The 27,637-nt window shown below is 49.2% G+C and overlaps 1 protein-coding gene across 1 annotated transcript in view; it reads right to left on the minus strand.

Annotated features, from left to right (window-relative positions):
- Nucleotides 1-27,637, minus strand: part of yjefn3 (YjeF N-terminal domain containing 3) — a 210,265-nt gene that overhangs the window by 79,549 nt on the left and 103,079 nt on the right. The window contains exon 2 of the mRNA XM_086004401.1: nucleotides 8,122-8,230. Coding sequence (XP_085860527.1) covers nucleotides 8,122-8,230 — 109 coding nt within the window. The remainder of the gene's footprint in view (nucleotides 1-8,121; nucleotides 8,231-27,637) is intronic.

Below are 27,637 nucleotides of genomic sequence, written 5' to 3' on the forward strand. Positions count from 1 at the left end.
TAGATGTTCTGTCTGAAAACAAAAAAGAAGAAAGAGACTGGATGTTGACACTAAAAGTGAATGACATACACATTCCATTTAAATTGGATACTGGAGCACAAGTTAATGTGATATCAGAGACTGCTTTTAAGAAAATTAGACCCAGACCAAAGATACATGGAATAAAAGTGAAAGTGACAGGATACTCAGGTACTGATATACCAGTGAAAGGAAGATGCATTGTCAAAGTAACACACAAGGACAGAGAGCACACGCTAGTATTAATCGTGGTGCCAAAGGATGTGCAAGCCATACTAGGTTTAAAAGCCTGTGAGAGACTGAACCTGGTAAAGAGAGTCCTCGTTGTGGAAAGCAAAGGAGAGACAGTCTATGATGAACCCATGAAAGAGTACAAAGACCTGTTTAAGGGTCTAGGCTGCATTCCAGGAGAACACACGATCAGAGTAGATAAAAGTATGACACCGGTCATACATCCATGCAGAAAAGTTCCGTTTGCTCTTCAAAAGCAACTGAAGGCAGAGTTGGACAGGATGGAAAGCCTGAACGTGATTCGGAAGATAGATGAGCCAACTGAGTGGGTGAGTTCCCTCGTCGTAGTGGACAAAAAGAATGGAAAGCTCAGAATTTGCCTGGATCCAAGAGATCTAAACAGAGCAATAAAGAGAGAGCACTTCAAGCTTCCTACACGTGAGGAAATCATGGCACAGTTTGCAAATGCAAAGTATTTCAGCAAGTTAGATGCATCATCAGGATTTTGGCAGATGAAATTGGACGAAGCAAGTTCAAGACTGTGCACGTTCAACAGTCCATTTGGCAGATACAGATTCCTAAGGTTACCATTTGGCATTGCCTCAGCTCCTGAAGTGTATCACAAAACTATTCATATGATCTATGAGCACCTGGAGGGAGTTGATACATCAATGGATGACATCATAGTATGGGGAACCACGAGAACTGAGCATGACGAGAGACTGATAAAAGTGCTGGAAGCAACAAGGAAAACAAACCTGAAGCTGAATAGAGAGAAATGCCAGCTCGGGGTGACAGAACTGCCATTCGTGGGAGATATCCTTAGCAGTCAGGGCATCAGACCAGATCCCAGAAAGGTGTCCGCCATTGAGAATATGCCAAAGCCACAATGCAAAAAGGACGTGCAGAGGTTTAATGGAATGATCAACTACATGGGTAAATTCATATCCAACCTCTCAGAAAAGATGGCGCCACTGAGAAGACTAACTGAAAAGAACATAGAATGGGAATGGAATCATGAGCATGAGAAGTCATGGAGTGATCTAAAGAAACTGCTCACAGAGGAACCAGTTCTGAGGTTTTATGACCCAGCGAGACCCATCAAGATATCATCAGATGCATCACAGAGTGGGCTCGGTGCCGTTCTTCTGCAACAATATGACTACTGGCAACCTATTGCATATGCATCGCGCTCAATGACAGACGCGGAGATGCAATATGCTCAAATAGAAAAGGAGCTGCTCAGCATCACATACGCCTGTGAAAGATTTCACCAGTTTGTGGCAGGACAAGCAATCAGTGTAGAGACTGACCATAAGCCCTTGATTGCATTGTTCCAAAAGCCACTAAATAGCTGTCCGCTTAGAATACAAAGAATGATGATCAGGCTGCAACGCTATACACTGAATGTTGCGTACACACCGGGTAAGCTTATGTATACAGCAGACACGTTGTCCAGAGCTGTTGACCCAAGTGAGCCCGCAAACACCACAATGGATGAAAAAGTGAACGTCTACGTGGACATGATCATAAGTGCACTGCCCATAGCAGATGCAAAAATGGAGCTCATAAAGACTGAGACAAACAAAGATGAAACAATGAGACGACTGAGGAAAAGCATCTTGGATGGATGGCCCAACATGAAGCAAGACTGCTCACCTGACATGGCAGAGTACTGGAACTGCAGGGCGGAACTATCAGTGGTCGAAGACATCATCTACAAAGGAAGTAAAATAGTTATCCCAAAGAGTCTGAGAAAAGAGATGTTAAAAAAGATCCATGGAGGACATCTGGGAATCGAAAAGTGTAAGAAAAGAGCACGAGAGGTGATGTACTGGCCATGAATCAACCAAGATGTGACAAATGAGGTGTCAAACTGCACAATATGCCTGAAATATCGAGCAAGCAATCCGGTAGAACCACTAAAGCCACACCCAGCACCAGACAGACCTTACCAGAAGGTAGGCGCTGACCTATTTGTATGTCAAGGGAAGGACTATCTTGTAGTCACAGACTATTACTCCCTGTATCCAGAGGTTTGTAGACTGTACACCACCACTGCAGATGCTGTGATAACATGTATGAAAGCCATATTCTCCAGACATGGCGTGGCAAGCGAGGTCTTCACAGACAACGGACCTCAGTTTTACAATGCAAGTTTCCGACACTTTGCCAAAGAGTGGGACTTTGTCCACACAACGTCAAGTCCTCACTATCCACAGTCCAATGGACTAGTGGAAAAATCGGTCCAGACAGTGAAAAGGCTGATGTACAAGGCAAAAGACAGTGGAACTGACTTTTACTAGAGCATGCTTGTATACCGCACAACGCCGCTCGAGTGTGGTAAGTCACCAGCCCAACTCCTGATGGGACGTCGGCTAAGGTCAAACCTACCCATCCCGGAGAACCTCCTGAAAACAAAAGAGGGGGAGAAAGTGAGGAAGCTCAAAGAACAACAGAAAGAAAAGCAAAAGTACTACTATGACAGAGGAACACAAAACCTACCTGAACTCCACACTGGTGACCAAGTAAGGTTCAAAGACAAAACAAACACATGGACTCAGAAGGGAACTGTCCTGAGTGAAGTTCAACCAAGATCATACACCATTCAGACAGATGAGGGTGCTGTTCTGAGAAGAAATCATCGAGATCTTCTCATGGGACCAGACACAGCAGGTCAAGAGACTGATACTGTTGAACAACCTGATCACACAGCTGAGAACACATCATCTGAGGCAACAACTCAGATTCAAGGACAATCAATCAGAAAATCCTCAAGACACGTGAAGCCTCCTGAGAGACTCATTGAGCAAATTTAAGGACTATTGTTATAGAAGGAAGTAATGTTATCTTATTCTTTCTTCAAGTTCTAGTGTATTGACATATTTCATGTGAACACACAAAGCAAGGTTAAAAAACCTTGATCATGATAATGATAATGTAAGTTCATTAAGTGTTACAGTTAAAATGCAGATTAATACAAAGAAAACATGTTGTTAGTTAAAAGTAAAATACTTTTGTTTTAAGAAAAGGAGATGTAATGATATCAGCAAATAGAGATGGTATTTGCCTGTTTGATTATCATGTCTTACCAGCATGTTTGCATGTATTGATTGCTTGTGCCTGACCAGCAGAGGGCATGTGACCGAGACAAGCAAGGCAGTTTAGTTTGGTTTCAGTTTCATTCTAGATGGATTACTAGCATCGTGTCTCCTGTAAAGCTGTTATAAAGAGTTGAACAGACTTTAGATTAAAACTCATTCTCTTTCATAAATGTCTCGTCATTGAACCCACAAAGAAATCAATACAATTACAGCCACTTAACTGCCAGTTAACAGGCAGTCAGGAGGATTATCCCCATTCTTCCAACAGAGGCGCGGGCTTCCTGACGTTGGGAAACCCCGCCAGGGTCACCGAGGCGAGCAGTGGGTCTGCGGGGGTCTGCGGGGTGCAAAAGTGCACTGTGGAGGTAGGTGATGGGTGCAAGTGTGGAGAGGTAAGTATGTGAGGTGAGTGAAGAGTGATAGAAAGGCCAGGATTTTCAATGGGCCGTGGAGGCGTGATTGGAGGCATGTGGGGGGTTAAAATTGCGAAAACTGGCGGTCGGGACCCCCCCCCCCCGCCTGGTTCCCGACTCCGAGCAACTTTAACTCAGTCGTGTCTAATGGTCCCGACTCTGTCCCGCCTCCAACAGGCGGGATAGGTCGTTAAGGCCCTTAACAAGCACTAAATAGCCTCTATAATCCTATTTTGAAAGGCCCTTGCGAATTTAACTCTTTTCCCACGTGAAACACACCTGGTGGGAAACACGATGGTGAAACCTGGCGGGAGCACTATTGGCTTGCTTACTATTGACTGCAGGTCAACCGTTAAAGAGGAGATTTGATCAGCCATCATTTGCAGGTGGCAGGACTTTGTTGTCTCAGGTCTGGGGGAACTTTTAGAAGGCATAACCACAGCTGTGGAAGTTTGGAGCCTGACACCCATCTCCAGTGTGACCTCCTGGGAAATCCCTCTCGCCACCTTCACTGAGCGCTTCCTCAACTGAGGCATATACCAGAAGCATGGGAACCATTTATATCCCTCCCTTCTGGGCGTTAGATGAGCTCGAGCACCAGCCGCGGCACCAGCAGAACCAGGAACAACAGCAGCAGCAACAGGAGCAGGAGCACCAGGCTGCTGCTCACCCACCTGAAGCTGCACAGGCCAGAAGGGGCCAGCGCTTGGAAGCCCGTCGGCGCGGGAGATACCCCCCAAACAGGGTCTACAGACACAGGGTCAGCTACCTCAACATGTCTGAGCAGCAGTGCCAAAGGTAGCTCCGACTTTCACGAGAGGTAGTGAGTGACATCTGCGCAATGCTGCAACAAAGTGAGAATGAAGGAGTGAGTGTAGAGATTCCATACCATCGATACTTAGAAGGAGACAAAGATGGAGTGAGGTGGCAAGACCAAGGGCCCGCCCTGTGTGTTGTCAGTTGTTTGCAAAGCATCAGAGTGATAGGGAGTGTGAGGGCTGCATAGTCGAATAGTTATGTGAATGTGACCATAGAGAGAAAGGGAATGGGTAAACATAGAAACATAGAAACATAGAGATAGGAACAGGAGTAGGCCATTCGGCCCTTCGAGCCTGCTCCGCCATTCAATGAGATCATGGCTGATCTTCGTCTGAGATCATAGCTGATCTTACCAGTTCAGTACCCCGTCCCCGCCTTTTCTCCGTAACCCTTAATCCCCTTAGCCTTCAGAAATATATCCAATTCTCTCTTGAAAATATTTATTGAATTAGCCTTCACAGCCCTCTGTGGCAGGGAATTCCACAGGCTCACCACTCTTTGAGTGAAGAAATTCTTCCTCATCTCTGTTTTAAATGATTTGCCCGCTATTTTTAGACTGTGGCCCCTGGTTCTGTGCTCCCCTGCCATTGGAAACATTCTCTCTGAATTCAGCCTGTCCAGGCCTGCCATAATTTTATATGTTTCGATGAGATCCCCTCTCAATCTTCTAAACTCCAGTGAGTACAAGCCCAAACTATTCAATCTCTCCTCGTAGGTCATTCCCGCCATTCCAGGTATCAGCCTGGTGAATCGCCGCTGCACTCTTTCCATGGCAAGAACATCCTTCCGCAGATGGGGCGACCAAAACTGTACACAATACTCCAGATGCGGTCTCACCAGCACCTTGTACAGCTGTAGTAAGGTATCCCTATTCCTATACTCGAACCCCCTTGATATGAAGGCCAACATACCATTTGCCTTCTTAATCGCCTGTTGCACCTGCATGCTCTCCTTCAGTGACTGGTGCACAAGAACACCCAGGTCCCTCTGCACTTCCCCATCTCCCAATCTATTGCCATTTAGATAATAATCCACCCTCCTGTTTTTACCCCCAAAGTGGATAACCTCGCATTTATCCACATTATAGTGCATCTGCCACGTATCCGCCCATTCCCCCAACCTGTCCAAATCGCACTGTAGCCTCCTGACATCCTCATCAGAGCCCACCCCTCCTCCTAGTTTAGTGTCGTCAGCGAATTTGGAAATATTGCATCCAATTCCCTGATCCAGATCATTTATATATATTGTGAACAGCTGGGGTCCCAGGACAGATCCTTGCGGCACCCCGCTGGTCACTGCCTGCCACTCCGAAAACGAGCCGTTTATTCCAACTCTCTGTTTTCTATCCGCCAGCCAGTTCTCTATCCACGTTAATACTTTGCCCCCAATCCCATGAGCCTTAATTTTGCATGATAATCTTTTGTGTGGAACCTTATCGAAGGCTTTCTGGAAGTCAAGGTACACCACATCCACTGGCTCTCCCCCATCTATTTTACCAGTTACTTCCTCAAAAAATTCCAGCAGATTAGTCAAACACGATTTACCCTTTGTAAATCCATGTTGACTCTGTCCGATCCTTTCCCCATTTGTCAAGTGCTCCGCTATTTTATCCTTAATAATGGACTCTAGCATTTTGCCCACAACCGATGTAAGGCTTACTGGTCTATAATTCCCTGCTTTCTCTCTACCCCCCTTTTTAAATATTGGGGTAACATTAGCTACCCTCCAATCCACGGGTACTGTTCCCGAGTCAATGGAGTTCCGGAAGATGATCCTTAGAGCATCTGCTATCTCCAGGGCCACCTCCTTAAGTACCCTAGGATGTAGTTTATCATGCATGGATGTCAGTGTCAAGTGGGATGTGGAGGAAGAGATTGCTGAAGCTGAGTGCTGGTGAGGAAAGGCAATGGGGATCAGATTGAGGATGATGGGAAAATCATACTCACTTTTCCAGTGCGGAGAAGGTCATGAAATCTCTTGCGGCACTGAATCCAGGTTCTGCAGGTGACTCCCAAGGAGTTGACCTCCTCAGCCACCTGCATCCACACTGCCTTGGTCTGCTTGGGAGGCCTCTTCCTCCCTGTGGAAGGGAAGAGCACCTCCCTGTTGGCTGCAACCCCCTGCAAGGCCACCTCGTCAAAACGAGGAGCTGATCTGGGTCTCCCGCTGCTCATGGTGCCTCCAGGCCCCTCTCACTCCACAGTCAAAAAGCTTGGCAGTCTGCAGAAGAAGCAAGGCTTGCTGTAGACCTTAAATGCAGCAGCAATGATTACATCATCGGAGGCAACTTTCAGTCAGGAGAAACTCATTTGCTGAGGGTTCCCGCACATTGGAAATCAATTGAACAATTAAGTTAAAATTGCATCAATCTCCCACATCCATTTAGATTCGTGTGGATAACACGAAATGCGGATTACACGACACCAATCCGCACCTGAATGAAAATCCAGCCCAAAATGTTTCCTTACCTTTGTTTCTCCCTGCAGGATTCAACAGTTGGGGATGCGGAGACTCCGGCATCTCACCGGCAGAGATGACAGATGGCTGCTCCATTCTCCGATGTAACAACCATCTAATTTCTGCTAAAGAAAGAAGTTTGATGAGTCTTAAATACAAGAACTCATCAAACTACAGAGAATGTCGGTGTTTGACAGCTTCACAGAGCTGTCAAACGATGACAACTTATCTGTCAAAAATTTCTGACAGATGAAATGTCATACGCTGACGTTCTCTGTAACCGGCTTCCCCTTAATTGGCCTGCTAAACCTGCTGGGCAGGCTTAACGAGGTCAATCAAGGGAAAATAGCGTGGGTTGGCCACAAGTCGATGGAGGCGTGACAACGACCCAATAAGCAGCAGTCCCGCCCCCAGCGCGCCCCCATTGGCAAAATCGCCCCCGATGAGCCAAATGGCCTCCTTCTGTGCCGTAAATTTCTATGATTCTATGATCTCAGTGTGAGAATACACATCAGTGCTGTATCGATAGCAATATACTATATCGACATGAATATACACCAGTATTATCCATTTGAAAACCAGTGGAGCCGTTTCCAACTCTGTTCAAACAAATTGTGTTAAAAATGTTACCTGGGGAATGCATGCTAACTTCCCTGCTGCAACTTGCAAGCTATTTGTTTGGGCTCATTGAAATGAAATTTAAAAAAATAAAATTTCCACTTTTCTTCAAAAGCTCAGCCAAAAAGTGGACTCAGTGGATCTCCCCGTGTTTCCGTGATCTGGAGCCGAAGCTGAGCATCTTTTTGCAGCTGGCTGCCGCGATACTTTGAGCACCAGTGGGTACCTGAGGCCACGGCCGCACCGACCTGCTGCCTCTTCCCCGTCTGCTGCGAGCCAGCGTGCCCAAGGCTTCTCGCGGCAGAGCGAGGAGCAGCGTGATTAGAGGTTGCGACGTGACGTAACATGACGTGACGCGACATGCCCTTCGTGCATCCTGTCGCGAGTCAGGCTGAGCCCCCTCCCGGCGGCGTGACGGGGAGGTCGGAAGGATTGAAAGAGGGTGACCGTGAGTTGCCTACCTTTGCTATTGCCATGGCACAGCTGTGGCCAGCGATCTCTATCAGTTGCTGCTGTCCAAATCGGTATTCCTCGTAGAGTTCCTTCTCCATTTCCTTTGCCTCTTCTTTACTGTGGAATACACAAGTAGGAGGAAGCAGTGAGAACACAATAATCTCCCTGTTGCTGAGCCCTCTTACCGTGGCAACCATGGCTCAGTGGGCAGCACTCTCTCTCGCCTCTAGAATCCGCGGGCTGTGGGTTCAAGTCCCACGCCAAAGACTTGAGCACATGATCCAGGCTGACACTCCCGGTCCCAGTACTGAGGGAGTGCTGCACTGTCGGAGGTGCCGTCTTTCGGATGATCTGTTAAACCGAGGCCCCGTCTGCTCTCTCAGGTGGATGTAAAAGATCCCACGGCATTATTCAAAGAACAGCAGGGCAGTTTTCCCCGGTGTCCTGGCCAATATTTATCCCTCAAACAACATTACTTAAAAACAGATTGTTTGCTCATTATCACATTGCTGTTTCCTACGTTACAACTTCAAAAGTACTTCATTGGCTCTTTCTTTCTTTCTCTCTTTCATTCTTTCATTCTTTCATTCTTTCTCTCTCTCTTTCTTTCATTCTTTTTCTTTCTCTCTTTCTTTCTTTATCTCTTTCTTTCTCTCTTTCTCTCTCTTTCTTTCTCTCTTTCTTTCTCTCTCTCTTTCATTCTTTCATTCTTTCTTTCATTCTTTCTCTCTTTCTTTATCTTTCTTTCTCTCTCTCTCTCATTCTTTCTGTAGTGTCCGAGGATCAATAATACTCAGACTGCAGGAGAACAATAAAACAGGTATAGAATCTGCAGTATAGAATCAGTTCTTCTCTTAAAGGCACATACACAACAATTCCTCCCCTTTTAGATAAACAGTACATAACATTCATTTAACAACTAAATAATAACTAATTACAATTACAATTTTCTCAGTAATATATACATCAACTGAAATAATCATTTATAAGTTCAGTCTTTGAGGAGGCTTCCTGATCCTGACTGGATAGCGCCTTTCTCGAGTATCCTGTTCTTGCGGCGGAGTTGATTCTGGCTCATTGTCATTGGTTGGTTCGTCAGCTTCCAATACCACTGCTTCTGAGGTAGACGCAATCTGTACTTCGGGTTGATTACCAGGTGCACATGCTCGTGGTATGGGTTTGGCTTGTTCCTGTGACTCTAGAATCTGGTCAGCATGGCGTCTCACGATGCTCTCTCCAACGTCCACTGTGTACATTAGTGGTCCCTGCTGTGTGCATATCGTTCCTGGCTGCCATTTTTCTGTTCGGTAGTCGCGGGCCAAGACTGGTTGCCCTATCTTGAAGCTCCTGGTTGGCTTCTCATTTATGTGCTGGAATTGCTTATCCTCAACATCTCGTCTTATGTTTGGTTTGAGCAAATCCAGGCGACATCTTAGCCTTCGGTTGAAGAACATTATGGCTGGAGCTTGGTTGGTGACTGCATGTGTCGCATTCCAGTAAGCAAACAAGAAATTATCCACCTTGTGTTGTAGTGGTATGTCGTCATTATGCATTGCCTTTATGGCCTTTTTAAAGGTCTGAACAAAGCTCTCAGCCAATCCATTTGTGGCTGGATGATATGGGGCAGATGTGTAATGCTTCACCCCATTATTCCTCAGAAACCTCCGGAAATCCTCTGACACAAACTGTGGCCCATTGTCGGAGCAAATCTGTTCTGGCAAGCCATTCCTGGCGAAGATGGTCCGTAGGACTGCAATAGTTTTCTCCGTGGTGGTGGAGGACATTTTGATGACATCTGGCCATTTCGAATGGGCGTCCACAGCGATTAGGAACATTGAGTCCATAAATGGACCAGCAAAATCAATGTGTACCCGTTGCCATGGAGATGAGGGCCATGCCCATGGATGTAGCGGGGCTTGTGGTGGAGCGTTTTGGACCTTCTGGCATCCTGTGCATCTCTTGGTCATATCCTCGATTTCTTTATCGATTCCCGGCCACCACACAAATGCCCTGGCTAGGCTCTTCATTTTTACCCCTCCCAGATGACCCTCATGAAGCTCATTGAGCACTCTATCTCTCAACTTGGGTGGAATTACCACTTGGGATCCACACATCAAGGTCCCCCGGCACACTGACAGCTGTTCTCTCCTTGGCGAGAATGCTGGCAACAGTGAGTCGCCATGTGCTGGCCATCCCGTCACCATCAAATCATAGACCCGAGAGAGTGTCGGGTCATTTCGGGTTTCCTTCTCTATACTTGAGTTTGTAACAGGTAGACATTTGACTATGGTCACATGGAATATCTCAACAGGGTCCACTGCAGGTGCTTCCTCTACCGTAGGCAACGGTAGGCGCGACAGCCCATCAGTGTTTCCATGCTGTTTCGTACCCTTGTACTCTATGTCGTACTGATGTGCCCCTAGAAAAAGTGACCATCTTTGCAGCCGTTGCGCCATCATCACCGGAACGCCCTTCTTTGGGTTAAAAATGGAGACCAGGGGCTGATGATCAGTCAGTAGGGTGAATTTCTGCCCATGTAGATTTGATTGAACTTCTTCACCCCCCACACCAGGCTGAGGGCCTCCCTGTCAATCTGGGCGTAGTTACGCTCGGCTGAGGTTAACGAGCGCGACGCAAAGGCTGTTGGCCTCTCTGAACCGTCAAGGAATTTGTATGACAGCACCGCTCCGATGCCGTAGGGAGACGCATCACATGCTAACCGAATCGGTAGTGTTGGATTGTAGTGGGCCAATACTTCTTTTGAAGTGATTAGGCATTTACATTTCTGAAAGGCACACTTACACTCATCACTCCATTTCCATGTTACTCCAGTTTGCAGCAGGGCGTTCAGTGGGTGCAGAATTGTAGATAAATTCGGCAAGAACTTATGGTAGTAGTTCACCAACCCGAGGAACGAATTCAGTTGCGACACATTTTCCGGTGCTGGAGCCTTGACTACAGCCTCAATCTTGTCCGGCGACTTATGCAACCCTTCCTCATCAATCATGTGGCCACAATACGAGATTTGTCTCCTGAAGAACTCGCATTTGGGGCGGTTGGCTCGTAGCCCATATTCCTGTAATCTCGTGAGCACCTGCTCCAGGTTGGCAAGGTGTTCACTGTCATTTTCGCCCGTGACCAGGATGTCGTCCAAATAACACTGGGTCCCTGGGATCCCTTGCAGGACTTGTTCCATTGCCCTCTGCCAAATAGCCGGAGCTGATGCTACCCCGAATACCAGCTGGTTGTATTGGTAGAGACCTTTATGGGTGTTGATTGTGAGGTATTTTTTTGATGCTTCTTCTACCTCCATTTGCAGATACGCCTGGGCCAGATCAATCTTAGTGAAGCGTTTCCCTCCAGATAGCGAGGCGAAAATATCTTCAATCCGCGGAAGTGGATATTGTATGGTGTGAAGGACCGGGTTCACTGTTACCTTAAAGTCCCCACAGATGCGAACCTTCTTTGGTTCCCCAGGCGTGCGGCTCAATTACTTTTTCATCACAGGGACGATGGGTGTAGCCCACTCGCTCCAGTCTACCTTGGACAGTACACCTGAACATTCCAGACTCTCCAGCTCTGCTTCGACAGCTGGGCGGATCGCATAAGGTACCGGTCTGGCCTTAAAAAATTTTGGGTTTGCGTTATCTTCGATTTTTATCATTGCCGTTACTCCTTTTAGAGTCCCAAGTCCTTGTTGGAACACCTCTTTCGCGTCAGTTAGAATTTTTGACAGTCGTCCAGGTGTGACGTCATCATCCTTTTTATCAGTCACAGTTAGCGCCTGAATGGAATGCCAATCCAATTGTATTTTTCGGATCCACATCCCAATAATGGTGGCCCTCCATCTGGTAGTATATATAGATAGAGTTTCTGTGTTTCCTTGCTGTTGTATTCAACTGGCACCCTTATTTTTCCTCTGGGGTAGACTTTTTGCCCCGTATATGTCTTCAATACAATGAACGTGTCCTTCAAGGGTATGTGTGAGAATAGCCGCTCATAGTCTCGTCGATTCATAACAGTTAGGGCTGATCCTGTGTCCAATTCCATCTTTACTGGGGACCCTGCTATCATGAGGGTGACCCAAATGGTTCGGTGATTCTCCTTTGCGATCACGTTGTGTAACTTTAGACAACTTAGTCTCCTGCTCCCGGAGTCCTTATCACTCTCCTGATCTTCCGAACTACTGTCTGTTAATTTCTTTACTTTCTTGTACTTTTCCTTAGTAGTTCTTGTAGTGTTGGTTTTCTTTCCCGACCTGCAGACTCTTGCTATGTGTCCCATTTTCCCACATTGCCTGCATACTTTGTCCTTAACCCAGCAGTCCTTCTGATCATGGGTTGTTCTGCCGCAGCGATAGCACTTTTCTGCTCCATACGCCATTTCGTTAGCGCTGTATTCCTGTGGTTTCTGTTGTATTTCCGCAGCTCCCCATGCTGCTGCTTCGTAGGATACTGCCACGCTGAAAGCCTGTTCTAGCGTCAGGTCCTTTTCCGAAAGTAGTCGTTTCTGGGTTCCTTCACTCTGGAGCCCGCAGACAAACTTATCCCACAAGGTGTCTGCCAGTCCTGCTCCGAACTGGCAGTGCTTCGATAACTTGCGTAGTTCCGTAAGATAGTCAGCATTGCTCTCATCTTTGTGCTGGTTTCTTTTATGGAACTTGAATCTTTCTGCTATCAGCAGCGGTGTAGGGTTTAGGTGTTCCTGTAAGATATTAACAATCTCCTCAAAATTTTTCTCCATTGGTTTAGCTGGGGTAATTAAATTCCGCAATAGGCCATACGTTCTCGCGCCCATCAAATTTAAGAATACCGACGCCTTCTTTCCATCGGCCACCTCATTTGCCTCGCAGTACACTTCAATTCTTTCCACATACGTGGTCCAGTCTTCTACCTCGTTGTCGAAAGCAGTGATACTGCCACTTTTCGGCATCTTGGGTGATTTAAAATGGCGCCTCCCGCGCTTTTTCTTCTTCACCAATGAATTAAAATGGCGCCTCCCGCGCTTTTCCTTCTTCCCCAATGGAATAAAATGGCGCCTCCCGCGCTTTTCCTTCTTCCCCTTGCTGCCACGCTGCTCCTAGCGTTTTACAGGGTAATGGCGGCGACCCGCGGCTTCGACGCGTCTCACTTTTCCTTCCCCGCGTTCTATCCTCTGCACGCTGCCCTGTTCTTGAGCACCGACCGCGCCCTGTGCGCTCCACCCTCTCTCTCTCTCTTTTCCTCCCGACGACGCTGCACGGCCCCTTTGCAGAGCTGCTCGATCGAGCCCGAGCCCGCCGCAGTCCGGAAGGGTCAGCACACTACCTGCTACCAGCACGACTTGCTGGAACACCTCGACTGGGGAGCCAGGCCCAGCTCTCCACAGCCTCCCCTGCAACTCTCTGATGGATCCCTGGGCGGTTGCCCGCGGTCGACGCCCGCCGTTCTGACTTCGACCTCCAAGAAGCTTCTCTTCAGGGAAAAGATCCCCGTGAGGTGATGCAGTACTGCAGGTGAGTTCAAACCTGCCCGTCGCCAGTGTAGTGTCTGAGGATCAATAATACTCAGACTGCAGGAGAACAATAAAACAGGTATTTACTGAACAGGGAGTAATTCAAGACTGAAATACAGAAGCCTGCTATGGCTTTATATATAGGGGTGGTCACTGCCGGTACTGCAGTATAGAATCAGTTCTTCTCTTAAAGGCACATACACAACACTTTCTTTCTCTCTTTCTCTCTTTCTTTCTCTCTTTCTCTTTCATTCTCTCTTTCTGTCCCAGCAGCAGAGTTGGTTCGTTAGTACAATGCATTGATGCACCAATCATGCGACTCTACGGATTATAAGAACATGGGTTTGCACCTGTGACTCTGCACAGGCCAAGTGGCCCATCTCGGTCTATCCCAGCTGATGTGCATCATACAGGATAATACCTAGGCTGCATTGTGTCACATGCAGGGCAACTACATCATTTATATCGCACCTTTACCGCAATAAAGCATTTTGAAACAAGTGAGAAACAGGTACCAAGCAGATGTGGAAGGGGAATTAGGGGAGAAGATCAAAGGCAGGATCAGGGAGACGGGTGTTGTTATGAATCTTATGATCCATGAAGAAAGACTCATGAAATAACACTGGACGGCCAGTTGGTGGCGCCGTCCAAGGAGTATAAATCCTCGGGCTTGGGCCCAGCTTGCCCAGGACATTTTGTAAACAGGAACTAGTGAAAGATAACTAGACCTCCATGTTCTGAAACAAGCTGATTAAAGCCTTGCTTTATACTCGAACCAAGTGCGTAGTGAGTTTTATTATGTCATGTATTGTGGAGGCTTTTGAAGGAGGGGAGAGAAGTGGCAAGGTGGAGGGGGTTTAGGGAGAGAGTTCCAGAGTGTGGGGCCAGTACAACAGACGACAGAGGGAGGGCAGCGATGCAAAGGACCCACGAGTCAAAAGAGTAGCAGGTAGGAACTGCCATGTAGAGTTGGAGGAGGGTGCAGAAGTAGGGAGCAGTGAGGCCACAGAGGGACTTATAGACAAAGACAAGAACTTTGGATTTAATGTGTTGGGAATGGAAGGGGTCACTGGAGGTTGGTGAGGACAGGGGGAAGGATGGGGAGTGGGATGTGGGCAGCCGTGTTCTGGACAAGTTGCAGTTCATGTAGGGTACAGCTCGAGAGGTCGGGGAGGGAGAGTGGTGGGGTAATTGAAGCCTGGAGGTGACAAAGACACAGATGAGGGTTTCATAGGCATTGGGAAAATAACACGCAGGCTGGAGTGTTTTACTTATTTTATTCATTCACGGGGTGTGGGCATTGCTGGCAAGGCCGGCATTTATTGCCCATCCCTAATTGCCCTTGAGAAGGTGGTGGTGAGCCGCCTTCTTGAACCGCTGCAGTCCGTGTGGTGAAGGTGCTCCCACAGTGCTGTCCGGGAGGGAGTTCCAGGATTTTGACCCAGCGACGATGAAGGAACGGCCGATATATTTCCAAGTCAGGATGGTGTGTGACTTGGAGGAGAACTTGGAGGTGGTGGTGTTCCCATGTGCCTGCTGCCCTTGTCCTTCTAGGTGGAAGAGGTCGCGGGTTTGGGAGGTGCTGCCATAGAAGTCTTGGTGAGTTGCTGCACACAGGATAACATGCAGGTTGGCGTGTGTACAACACGTGGACAGGCAGAAACTGAGAAACTCAGGTGAAGGGCCAAGACCCACAGTGCAGGACACCAATAAGTTGAAAAGAATGGAAGAGAAGACCTGAGCTTATCTTAAGTTTTAAGCGTCTGTAGGTTGTAGAGGGAAGGTTTGATTAATCACTGCTCAGTTAGGATTGATTTTGTAATTAAGGCAAAGGATAAAAATAACTGTACAGAGGCGTAGAACTTCAAATGACAAATGTTGAGACTGTAAAGTGAGTTCTAGGGAGGATGATTAACAATTATTATTTACATTGATCCTTTAGCCAGAGAAGTTTTGGCAAGGCAACTGAAAAACCTGAGGAGGAGATAGGTTTTGAGGAAGGGTTTTTTTTGAGGATGGGGAGAGAGGTGAAGGGGAAGGATTAGGGAGAGAATCCCAAAGTCTAGGAGCACGGAGGCTGAAGACTGGACCACCCATAGGGGAGGGGAGTAGGGGTTGCCAACACGCCAGGATTGCCCTGGAGTCTCCAGGAATTGAAGTTTAATTTCCAGGACATGGTTGGGTTGGGGGTTGGGGGTGGGGTTGGGGTTGGGGGTTGGGGGTGGTGTTGGGGTTGGGGTTGGGTTTGGGGTTGGGGGGTGGGGGTGGGGTTGGGGTTGGGGTTGGGGGGTGGGGTTGGGGTTGGGGGTGGGGTTGGGGGTGGGGTTGGGGGTGGGGTTGGGGGGTGGGGTTGGGTTTGGGGTTGGGGGGTGGGGGTGGGGTTGGGGGGTGGGGTTGGGGGGTGGGGTTGGGGGTTGGGGGTGGGGGTGGGGTTGGGGGGTGGGGGTGGGGTTGGGGGTGGGGTTAGGGTTGGGGGTGGGGTTGGGGGTGGGGTTGGGGTTGGGGGTGGGGTTGGGGGTGGGGTTGGGGTTGGGGTTGGGGGTGGAGTTGGGGGTGGGGTTGGGGGTGGGGTTGGGGGTGGGGTTGGGGTTGGGGGTTGGGGTTGGGGGTGGGGTTGGGGGTGGGGTTGGGGGGTGGGGTTGGGGGTGGGGTTGGGGTTGGGGGTGGGGTTGGGGGGTGGGGTTGGGGTTGGGGTTGGGGGTTGGGGTTGGGGTTGGGGGTGGGGTTGGGGTTGGGGGTGGGGTTGGGGGGTGGGGTTGGGGTTGGGGGTGGGGTTGGGGTTGGGGGGTGGGGTTGGGGTTGGGGGTGGGGTTGGGGGTGGGGTTGGGGGGTGGGGTTGGGGTTGGGGGTGGGGTTGGGGGGTGGGGGTGGGGTTGGGGGTGGGGTTGGGGTTGGGGGTGGGGTTGGGGGTTGGGGTTGGGGGTGGGGTTGGGGGGTGGGGTTGGGGGGTGGGGTTGGGTTTGGGGGTGGGGTTGGGGTTGGGGGTGGGGTTGGGGTTGGGGTTGGGGGTGGGGTTGGAGGGTGGGGTTGGGGTTGGGGTTGGGGGTTGGGGGTGGGGTTGGGGGTGGGGGTTGGGGGGTGGGGTTGGGGGTGGGGTTGGGGTTGGGGTTGGGGGGTGGGGTTGGGGTTGGGGTTGGGGTTGGGGTTGGGGGGTGGGGTTGGGGGGTGGGGTTGGGGTTGGGGTTGGGGGTTGGGAGTGGGGTTGGGGGGTGGGGTTGGGGTTGGGGTTGGGGGTGGGGTGGGGGTTGGGGGTGGGGTTGGGGTTGGGGGGTGGGGGTGGGGTTGGGGGGTGGGGGTGGGGTTGGGGGGTGGGGTTGGGGTTGGGGTTGGGGGTGGGGTTGGAGGGTGGGGTTGGGGTTGGGGTTGGGGGTTGGGGTTGGGGTTGGGGGTTGGGGGTGGGGTTGGGGTTGGGGGTTGGGGGTAGGGTTGGGGTGGGGTTGGGTTTGGGGTTGGGGGTTGGGGGTGGGGTTGGGGTTGGGGGGTGGGGGTGGGGTTGGAGGGTGGGGTTGGGGTTGGGGTTGGGGGTTGGGGTGGGGTTGGGGTTGGGGGGTGGGGTTGGGGGTGGGGGTTGGGGGGTGGGGGTGGGGTTGGGGTTGGGGTTGGGGGTTGGGAGTGGGGTTGGGGTTGGGTGTTGGGGGTGGGGTTGGGGTTGGGGGTGGGGTTGGGGGTTGGGGGTGGGGTTGGGGGTTGGGGGTGGGGTTGGGGGTTGGGGGTGGGGTTGGGGTTGGGGTTGGGGGTGGGGTTGGGGGTGGGGTTGGGGTTGGGGGGTGGGGGGTGGGGCTGGGGGTTGGGGGCTGGGGTTGGAGATGGGGTTGGGGTTGGGGGTTGGGGTGGGGTGATGAGGGGATGGTGCAGCGAGACCATGGAGTTGGAAGACGAGGGCCGGGGTGGTCCTTGGATCTGCTCCCACTCCTACGCTGTAACCTCACCGCGAGTGCGTCAGAAACCCTGCTTCCTTATGTCCAAAGAACTTACTGCACTGAAGCAGGTCCGAGGAAATTCCTGGCTGAAGATTTTGCCATTGACGTGCTCGGGACAGGGAGGTAGGGAAGTGTCTGATTACAGTAAAAATAACAAGGTTCTGAAGAACAAGCTGGGCCAGAAACATTAACCAGGCTTCTCTTGTCACACCTGGATGGGTGCAACTCCAACAACACTCGAGAGGCTCGACACTATCCAGTCCGCTTGATCGACACCACATCCACTCCCTCCACTATCTGCAATTTGCCCCCGAGTGGTTTTGTAACACTGCTTCAAACTGTTTATCTCTGTAATCTCCTCCAGCCCTACAACCCTCCGAGCTCTCTGCCCTCTTCCAATTCTGGCCTCTTGCGCAGCCCCGATTTTAATCGCCCCACCATTGGCGGCCGTGCCTTCAGCTGCCGAGGCCCTAAGTTCTGGAATTCCCTCCCTAAACCTCTCCGCCTCTCTCTCCTTCTTTAAGACACTCCTTAAAACCTCCCTCTTTGACCAGGATTTTGGTCATCTGTCCTAATATCACCTTATGTGGCTCAGTGTGAAATGTTGTTTGATAATCGCTCCTTTGAAGCGCCGTGGGATGTTTTACTTTGTTAAAGACGCTATATAAATACAAGTTGTTGTTGTTTATGGCAAACCCCATTGACATGCTTGAAGGCGTCTGCTTGTACGATTAGTGTTTAGAACATTGGAATTGCTAGACGAAAAAAGACTAAGGTCCAACTGGCTCACCTTCTCCCAGCCTGGTAGTCGCACGACACAACAATAGTTGTTGACTAATCACAGCAATCAGTCTCTATCAGTTAGTCTACCACAGAAAAAAAAGAAGGACTTGCATTTCTATAGCGCATTTCACGACCACCGGACGTCCCAAATTGCTTTACAGCCAATGAAGTACTTTGTGAAGTGCGGTCACTGTTGTAATATGGGAAACGTGGCAGATAATTTGTGCACAGCAAGCTCCCACAAACAGCAATGTGATAATGACCTGATCATCTGTTCTTGTTATGTTGATTGAGGGATAAATATTGGCCAGGACACCGGGGATAACTCCCCCTGCTCTTCTTCAAAATAGCACCATGGCTCTTTTACGTCCACCTGAAAGAGCAGACGGGGCCTCGGTTTAACGTCTCATCCGAAAGACGGCACCTCCGACAATGCAGCACTCAATTTCAATTCAATTCAAATCGCTTTATTGGCATGACAAGTTACATCTTATGTTGCCAAAGCATCGGAAAACATTCATGTTTGTTCACAAAAATACAGATCTATCCATACAGTGTATAAACAGATATATCCCTGAGTGTATAAATATACTTTCATATAATTTATATATACTCTTATCTTATCTTTAGTGGTTGTCCCTCTGTTTATGGCAAGCTGTAACATAGTGTGCCGCTAGTGTTATGCAACTTCTCTCTTCCCCTAGTAGGTATGCGAGTTTTTGGTCGTCATTCAATTTTCTGAATTCCGGGCATATTTTTGTAAATTTTGGGTAGAAATTCTCCCTTATGCCCTGATATTTTCTACAAGCTGTGAGGAAGTGTATCTCTGTCTCCACCATTCCCTGACTGCAGTGAGAGCATATCCTGTCCTCTCTTGGTAGCCGGGTCTGCCTGTGTCTACCTTTTTCGATCGCCAGGCTATGTTCACTAAGTCTGTACATTGTCAGGATTTTTCTCAGTTTGTTATCCTTTACCATGGTCAGGTAATCAGCTATGTTGTATTGTCTGTTTAGGGCCAAGTAGCAATTGAGTTTGCTTTGGGTTTTTGTTGTTTCTGCCCAATATGTCAGATATTTTTCCTTTTGCTTAGCGACGATTGTGTTGGGTCGAATTCTTTGTGTTACGCTGTCACTGTCCTGGGGCTGGTTATTGTTAGTAGTGTTAGTAGTTACCTCACTGAGTCCCAGGACTAGTTGACTGAGGGTATTCTTCTTTATGGTCAGCTCTTGGCATTTCAGGGCGTCGTAGTGATAGCATTGGGGGTTGCTCATTTGTAGGTGATTCCAAAATTTGGTGGCTCTTTTTTGGATAGTGATTATTAATGGATATTGGCCTAGTTCTGCCCTGCATGCATTGTTTACTGTTTTCCTTTGAATCCGGAGGATACTTTTACAGAATTCTGCATGTAGGATCTCAATTGGGTGTTTGTCCCATTTTGCAAATTCTTGTTGTGTTAGCGGTCCCCATACCTCACTGCCATAGAGTGCAATTGGTTCAATTACTGATTTGAAAATTTTTAGCCAAATGCTAATTGGGATTTCTATTTGGATTGATTTTTTAATGGCATAGAAAGCCCTTCTTGCTTTCTCTTTCAGTTCATTCACAGCCAGTTTGAAGTTTCCCGTAGAACTGATTTTTAAGCCCAAGTATGTGTAGTTAGTGGTTTGTTCAATTTTGGTTGTTCCTAGTGTGAAATTTATTTTGGGTCCCTGATGTCTGGATCTTTGCTGGAACACAAGGACTTTGGTTTTTTGGGGATTTATTGTCAGGGCCCAAGTCTGGCAGTACGACTCCAGCAGATCCAGGTTCTGCTGTAGACCCTCCTTAGATGGTGACAGCAGAACCAGGTCGTCTGCATAGAGGAGGAATTTAACCTTGGATTCATATAGGGTGAGGCCGGGTGCTGTAGATTGTTCAAGTAGGTTTGCCAATTCATTTATGTAAATATTAAAGAGTGTCGGTGAGATTGGCGAGCCCTGCATCACCCCCCGCCCCTGTGGGAAGTATTTTGTTTGTTTGTCTCCAATTTTAACTGCACATTTGTTGTTTGTATACATTGATTTAATTACATCATATGTTTTTCCCCCTACCCCGCTTTCGATAAGTTTCAGGAATAAACCGTCATGCCAGATGGAGTCGAAAGCCTTCTGGAAATCTATAAAACATGCGTAGATTTTGCTTTTGTTATGGTGAACGTGTTTGTCAATTAGGGTCTGTAGGGTGAAGATATGATCTGATGTTCTATAGTTTGGCAGGAATCCAATTTGGCTTTTACTCAAGACATTTTGCTCCTCAAGGAAGTTTATAAGTCTTTTGTTTATGATGCTACAGAATACCTTCCCCAGGTTACTGTTTACACAGATGCCTCGATAGTTATTTGGGTCGACTTTGTCCCCACTTTTGTATATGGGCGTTATGAGTCCTTTGTTCCAGATATCAGGGAAGTAACCAACACTCAGAACCAAGTTGAAGAGTTTTAGGATAGCCAGTTTCATTTTGTCGTCTGTGTGTTTAATCATCTCGTTTAGTATGCCGTCTGTCCCGCAAGCTTTTCCTGGTCGCAGGTCCTTGAGTTTTTCAAAAAGTTCTTTTTCTGTTATTATGGAGTCTAGCGGGTTTTGGTTATCTTTTATGGCCATTTCTAGCATTTCCAGTTTTTTGCATATTTGGTGTTGCTCTGGCCTTAGTGTGTTTTTCTGGTATAATTTTTCAAAGTGGTTTTCCCATGTGTCCCCATTTTGAATGGCCAATTCGTCGTGTTGTTTTTTGTGTAGTGTATTCAAGTTGTCACAGAAACAATTGGAATCAATGGATTCCTCCATGGAGCTGAGTGTATTCTTAATACATTGCTCTTTTTTGGTTCTGAGTGTGTTTCTGTATTGTGTTAGTGTCTGACAATAAGTAAGGCGTAATTCCTCGTTTTCTGGATGTCTGTGTTTTTGGTTTGATATTTTTCTAAGTTTTTTCCTCATGTTATGGCAATCTGGGTCAAACCATTTTTCATAGTTTTTTGTTTTGGGTTTGTTCTTGCGAGCTTTCAAGTTTGCACTTGTTGCCAAATTATCAAAAATATTGTTTAGGTTATTTACTGCCCGGTTTACGCCTTCTTTATTGTGAGTGTATATGTTATCCAGAAAGGTGTCCAAGAGAGCTTGAGTTGATGCATTGCTAATTGTTTTCTGGTATTTTTCCGTGTCGTTTTTGGCCCATCTGTACGATTTTTTGGTGTTGTACAGTTTACTGGGTTGTGTTTCTATGTTGTTTGTTTCTGTCTTTTTGAGATACATAGTAATTTGACTGTGATCTGACAGTGTTGTTTGTGGTTTGACTGTGAATGCTCTGAAAGAGGATGGGTCCAAATCTGTAATCATATAGTCTACTGTGCTGCAGCCAAGAGGTGAGCAATAGGTCGATCTTCCTAGGAGGTCTCCTATGAACCTACCATTGACAATGTACAGACCCAGGCTTCGACATAGCTGTAGGAGCTGTTTTCCGTTGGTATTTGTCTGCTTGTCGCAGTTATGCCTGTATGGAAGGGAAGGGATATCGAAGTGGTTATTCCCGAATACGTAATTGTTTCCCTGATTATTGGTGAAGTCTGGTTCTTCGCCCGTTCTTGAATTGAGGTCCCCACAGATCAACACGTTCCCCTGGGCCTGGTATTGGATAATTTCCCCCTCTATGTTGGAGAAGGTGTCCTCTTTAAAGTACGGGGAATCCATTGGGGGGATATAAAGTGCGCAAATGTAAACATCTTGGGTGTTAGAGATAATCTCCCTCTCAATTTTGAGCCATGTGTTTTTCGTCCTTTTTTATAAATTTGATGTAATTCTTAAGTTCTGTTTTAAACCAGATCAGTATGCCTCCGGAGTCTCTGCCTTGGGTTACTCTTGGTAATTTATTGGAAGGGACCACTAGCTCAGTGTACCCTTGGGGACAGCCAGTGTGTCCTTTTCCTTTATACCAAGTTTCCTGTAAAATGATAATATCTAGGTCTTTAGTTTCATCTATGAACTCTGGGGTCCTACTCTTCACGTCGAGCACCGAAGAGCGTAGACCTTGGATATTCCAGGTCGAAATATATAAGGATTTCATGTTAAGTTTGATCTTTTACTATGATAGGTTAAAGAGTGGTACGTGTTTGTCGTGTCTAAGTGTGGGAAAAAAAAGATCATCTCAGTTGTCTATAAAAGTTAATACTATTTGGTTACAGTTCTTTCTATTAATTAGTCCTTGATCCATAAGGCGGAAGTAGATGCTGCTGCACATCTGCTTATTGTCTCTTAATGGATTGTCTCTGTCTGAGGTATTGCGTACGTCCTGTGCATCTCTCCCTCTGTCTGGCTGGGAGCGGTCCTGTTCCCCTGTGGGACAGGAGTGGTGCAGGTCTGGTATTGTTGCTGTGCATGGGGATCCTCTCTGGTCTCGGTTGGTGTGGTGGTGGTCTTTGTAGTGGTCCTGATATGTACCCCGCTGATCTCTGGTGGTCCGGGGGGGGGGTCCTCTTGGAGTCTGGGTATGGACTCCCTCAGCACTGCACTGGGAGTGTCAGCCTGGATTAGGTGCTCAAGTCCCTGGAGTGGGGACTACGAACCCACAACCTTTGTGGCTCAGAGGCGAGAGAGTGCTGCCCACTGAGCCACAGCTGACACACGAACAGACCCAGGCACAAGGCGAGGAAACCCCCCCCCCCCCTCCCCCCGCCGCCACCAGAGAACTTTGGGAAGGTCCAAAGTCACCTGTCCCTCTCCGGCGTGCTCCAGTGTATAAGTTTACTTCAAGAGTGACTCGCAATGCAGAAAATCATAGGCTGGCATATTCCAGGCTTTAATAATTGGTTCAATTAGTGTTTGTTGCCCGTTTGTGTTGCATGCCAGCCACAGTATTGTTACTGTGCCAGGTTTTCAGGGCAGCGATCTCCTTTTCTATGCATCTTGTGAGTGGGAGTTTTATGAATACTTTAAACGCCAGGAATAGCTCCCTGTGAAGCTCTGCTAGTCACCACCCCCGCCTTCACCTCAGCAAGAGATCTCTCCTTTTATCACCTTCTGCTATCCATTGCCAAGCCAATTTTTCTTCCTTTTTTATATGATTAAGTCAACCTCCTGTGGGGCGGCACATGGCGAGTGAAAGAAAGACTTGCATTTCGGTAGCGCCTTTCACAACCTCAGGACGTCCCAAAGCACTTTACAGCCAATGAGGTACTTTTTGAAGTGTGGTCACTGTTGTAATGTGGGAAACGCGGCAGCCAATTTGCGCACAGCAAGATCCCACAAACAGCAATGTGATAATGACCGGATCATTATATTTTAATGATGTTGGTTGAGGGATAAATATTGGCCCCAGAACACGGGGGAGAACTCCCCCTGCTGCTCTTCTTCGAAATAGTGGCCGCGGGGATCTTTTACGTCCACTCTGAGAGGGGCAGACGGAGCCTCGGTTTAACGTCTCATCCGAAAGACGGCCCCTCCCTCAGTACTGGCGCTGGAGTGTCAGCCTAGATTTGGTGCTCAAATCTCTGGAGTGGGACTCTGAACCCACGACCGTCTTGCTCAGAGGTGAGAGTGCTGCCCACTGAGCCACGGCTGGCACTGCGGAGACCTAGTGTAGTCCTCGGGAAAGGTTGGACGAGAGGTGTTAATTGGAGCCAGGCCTGCAGATTCAAGTCAGTTTTCATTTTGAAGTGATACATTCTGTCCTTATTTAAAGACAATACTTCAACTTTATATCATTTATGGTTAAATAGCAGAAACTGACAGCAGTTTGGGAAACAGGCTGGAGGTGGTAGCAACGTGGGCGTGTCTCTGGGCACCACCGGTCCTGGCCGGAATGGAGATGATTGGGTAATTCTCCCGTCAATCACGCCTGAAGACCACACCGCTGTGAGTGACTGGGATTGACTTTACGGAAATAACTTGTGTTCTGTGACTATCCTCCACTCACTGCATGTTGCTGGCGAAACCACCCTGCGGTTGTTGGGAGAACTTTGCTGTAGTTTCGGTCATTTTGTGAGTTCCAGTCCCACTGCAGAGACTTAGAATCACAGAATCATAGAGTCATAGGCCTAGAAATTCGGTGGGCCGCGCCACCAGTTAGCACCCAAAGAGGGCACTTCGTGGGTTTAGCGCCACTGGCCACGCCTCCCGCGAAATTTAGCGGGGCGCTAATGGCGGCGTTAGCCTGCAGCGCTGCGCCGCCACTGATGACGTCATCGGTGTGCGCAGCGCCCCGCCACTACCCCGATCGCAATATTTGATCGCGCCCCCCACTGTAACGCGCGACCGGTTCAGGGGGGCCTACCTGCGGCGGTAGTGGCGCTAATTAAAGGGGAGGTGCGGGGCGGCCATTTGTTTTGCTGGCCGCCTGCCAGCACCTCCTCGCGCCGCCGTCCCCGGCCTCCTGAGCAACCCCCCCACCGGGCAGTGCCGGCTGTGTCCCAATAGCCCGGCACTTCTTCTCGGTGCCGGGCTCTTTTGCCGGCACTCGCGCTCACTGATTGTGCTGGTGCAGGCCCCCTCCCCTTTAAGAAGGGGAGGAAGGCCTGCAGTACTGCAGCGTGCTGTGCCGCAGCGTGTGGCGCTGCGGCACGTTGCGCTGCGATATTCAGTTGCAGCGCCCCAAGAGGGATGCGGGGTGCCTCGAGCTGCGACCCGCTTCCATTAGGGGCACTGAAACTGAATATCGGGCTGGCGCAAGCGGCTCCGCCCGGAGCGGTAATTCCGGTGCCCAGGCGAGCTTGGCGCCCCAAATGGGGCGCCACCGAATTTCTAGGCCATCGAGTCATAAAGGCACAGAAGGAGACCATTCGGCCCATCAAGTCCATGCCGGCTCTCTGTAGAGCAATCCAGTCAGTCCCATTCCCCCGCTCTATCCCCGTAGCCCTGCAAGTTTATTTCCCTCAAGTGCCTATCCAGTCTCCCCTTGAAAACATTGAGTGTCTCCGCTTCCACCACTTCCGTCGGCAGCGAGTTCCAGGTCCTCACCACTCGCTGCGTAAAAAAGTATTTTCTTACGTCGCCTGAGCACAAAAATCCAGGCTGACACTCCCGGTATAGTACTGAGAGAGTGCTGCACTGCCGGAGGGGCCGTCTTTCGGATGAGACGTTAAACCGAGGTCCTGTCTGTTCTCTCGGGTGGGCATAAAAGATCCCACGGCATTCTTTCGAAGAAGAGCAGGGGAGTTATCGGCCAATATTTATCCCTCAATCAACATAACATTATCGCATTGCTGTTTGTGGGAGCTTGCTGTGTGCAAATTGGCTGCCGCGTTTTATACATTGCAACATTGACTGCACTTCAAAAGTACTTCATTGGCTGTAAAGTGCTTTGGGACGTCCTGAGGTCACGAAAGGTGCTATAAAAATGCAAGTCTTTCTTTTTCATGAGTTCTGTTACCTGTAGTTCCTGATAACTCTTTTTAAATAGACTCTGTAGACTGTTTGCTGTAGTGCACTGTTTAAATAGACTCTGTTTCAGTCCTGCGAGGACTACATACATGCTTTTGAAGTGCTACATACGAGGAGGCCCTCGACCTGCTAAAAGAGCAGTACCGGAGCCCAGTAAATTCAATGTATGCCAGACATCTCCTAAGATCCCGCTCGCAACAGCCAGGAGAGTCTGTAGATGAATTTTTACGGGCGCTACAAACACTCGGCAGGGACTGTGACTTTAAAGCTGTATCGGCTGCACAACATGCTGAAGGAAATATCCGTGATGCCTTCGTGAAAGGCCTTCGGTCCGACTACTCACGGCAAAGACTGCTCGAATCAAGGGACCTCGGCTTGAAAGCAGCTGCAGCCCTCGCTCGCTCCCTGGAAGTGGCCCATCGGGACCTCGAGGCGTACTCCGGGTACAGTGCTGTGCGACCCTGGGACTCGGGCCCGACTTCAGCCGCAATACCCCTCGCACCGCCGCCCCTGGGACCTACTACGGCGTCGGTGTCCCGGAATCGATCGGGACCGCCACCCTCGGGACCTGCTGCGGCAGCGGAGCCCCGCGATTGGGCCACCAGCTGCTATTTCTGTGGCCAGGCGAGACATCAAAGGGCGCGCTGCCCTGCAAGGAACGCGACCTGCTCCGGATGCAAAAAAAAAGGCCACTTCACAAACGCCTGCAGGGGGAAAGCCACAGACGCCAGCAGTGCCTCATGTGAGTCGTGGGGGCGGCCATCTTTGATCAAGGCCACAGACGCTATGTGGTAAAACACCGCCTGCAAGGTCCCGGATGAGTGCAAATACTCTACTACGCAGCCGAGGATGGCAAGGCGCGAGGTGTTAAACATACATTTCTCCTTATTGTAAGTGAGATTCAGCCGTTGGGCCGTACGGAGGAATATCTCCAGATTAACATCATGGTCCTGCTGGTCGTGGCCGCCTTCAGTATGCCAGTGCAGCCTTCGGTCGCCTGAGGAAGAGAGTGTTTGAAGACCAGGACCTCAAACCTGGCACTAAGCTCATGGTCTACAGAGCAGCAGTGATACCCGCCCTGCTGTATGCCTCAGAGACATGGACCATGTACAGCAGCTACCTCAAAGCACTGCAGAGGTACCACCAATGCTGCCTCCGCAAGATCCTGCAAATTCATTGGCAGGATAGGTGCACCAACGTCAGTGTTCTCGTTCAGGCCAACATCCCCAGCATCGAAGCTCTGACCACGCTCAATCAGCTCCGATGGACGGGTCACATTGTCCGCATGCCCGATACGAGACTCCCAAAACAAGCGCTCTACTCGGAGCTCCGGCACGGCAAGAGAGCCCCAGGTGGGCAGAGGAAATGCTTCAAGGACACCCTCAAAGCCTCCTTGAAAAAGTGTAACATCCCCACCGACACCTGGGAATCCCTGGCCCAAGATCGCACAAAGTGGAGGAGAAGCATCCGGGAAGGCGGCGAACACCTCGAGTCTCTTCGCCGGGAGCAAGCGGAAGACAAGCGCAAGCAGCGGAAGGAGCGCACGTCAACCCAAGCACCCCACCCACCCGCCCCTTCATCCACCGTCTGCCCCACCTGTGACAGAAACTGTAGGTCCCGCATTGGACTCATCAGTCACCTGAGAACTCATTTTTAATGTGGAAGCAAGTCATCCTCGGTTCCGAGGGACTGCCTAAGAAGAAGAAGATTGGCGGCCGTGCCCTCAGCTGCCTGGGCCTTAAGCTCTGGAATTCCCTCCCTAAACCTCTCCACCTCTCTCTCCTCCTTGAAGACGCTCCTTAGAACCTACCTCTTTGACCAAGCTTTTGGCCACCTGCCCTAATATCTCCTTATATGGTTCGGTGTCTTCTTATAACACTCCTGTGCAGCGCCTTGGGATGTTTTACTGCGTTATGGCACTA

Source organism: Somniosus microcephalus, chromosome 13, assembly GCF_052327205.1.
Source record: "Somniosus microcephalus isolate GS21.2 chromosome 13, FLI_Smic_1.0, whole genome shotgun sequence".
In the NCBI taxonomy this organism is placed as follows: Eukaryota; Metazoa; Chordata; class Chondrichthyes; order Squaliformes; family Somniosidae; genus Somniosus; species Somniosus microcephalus.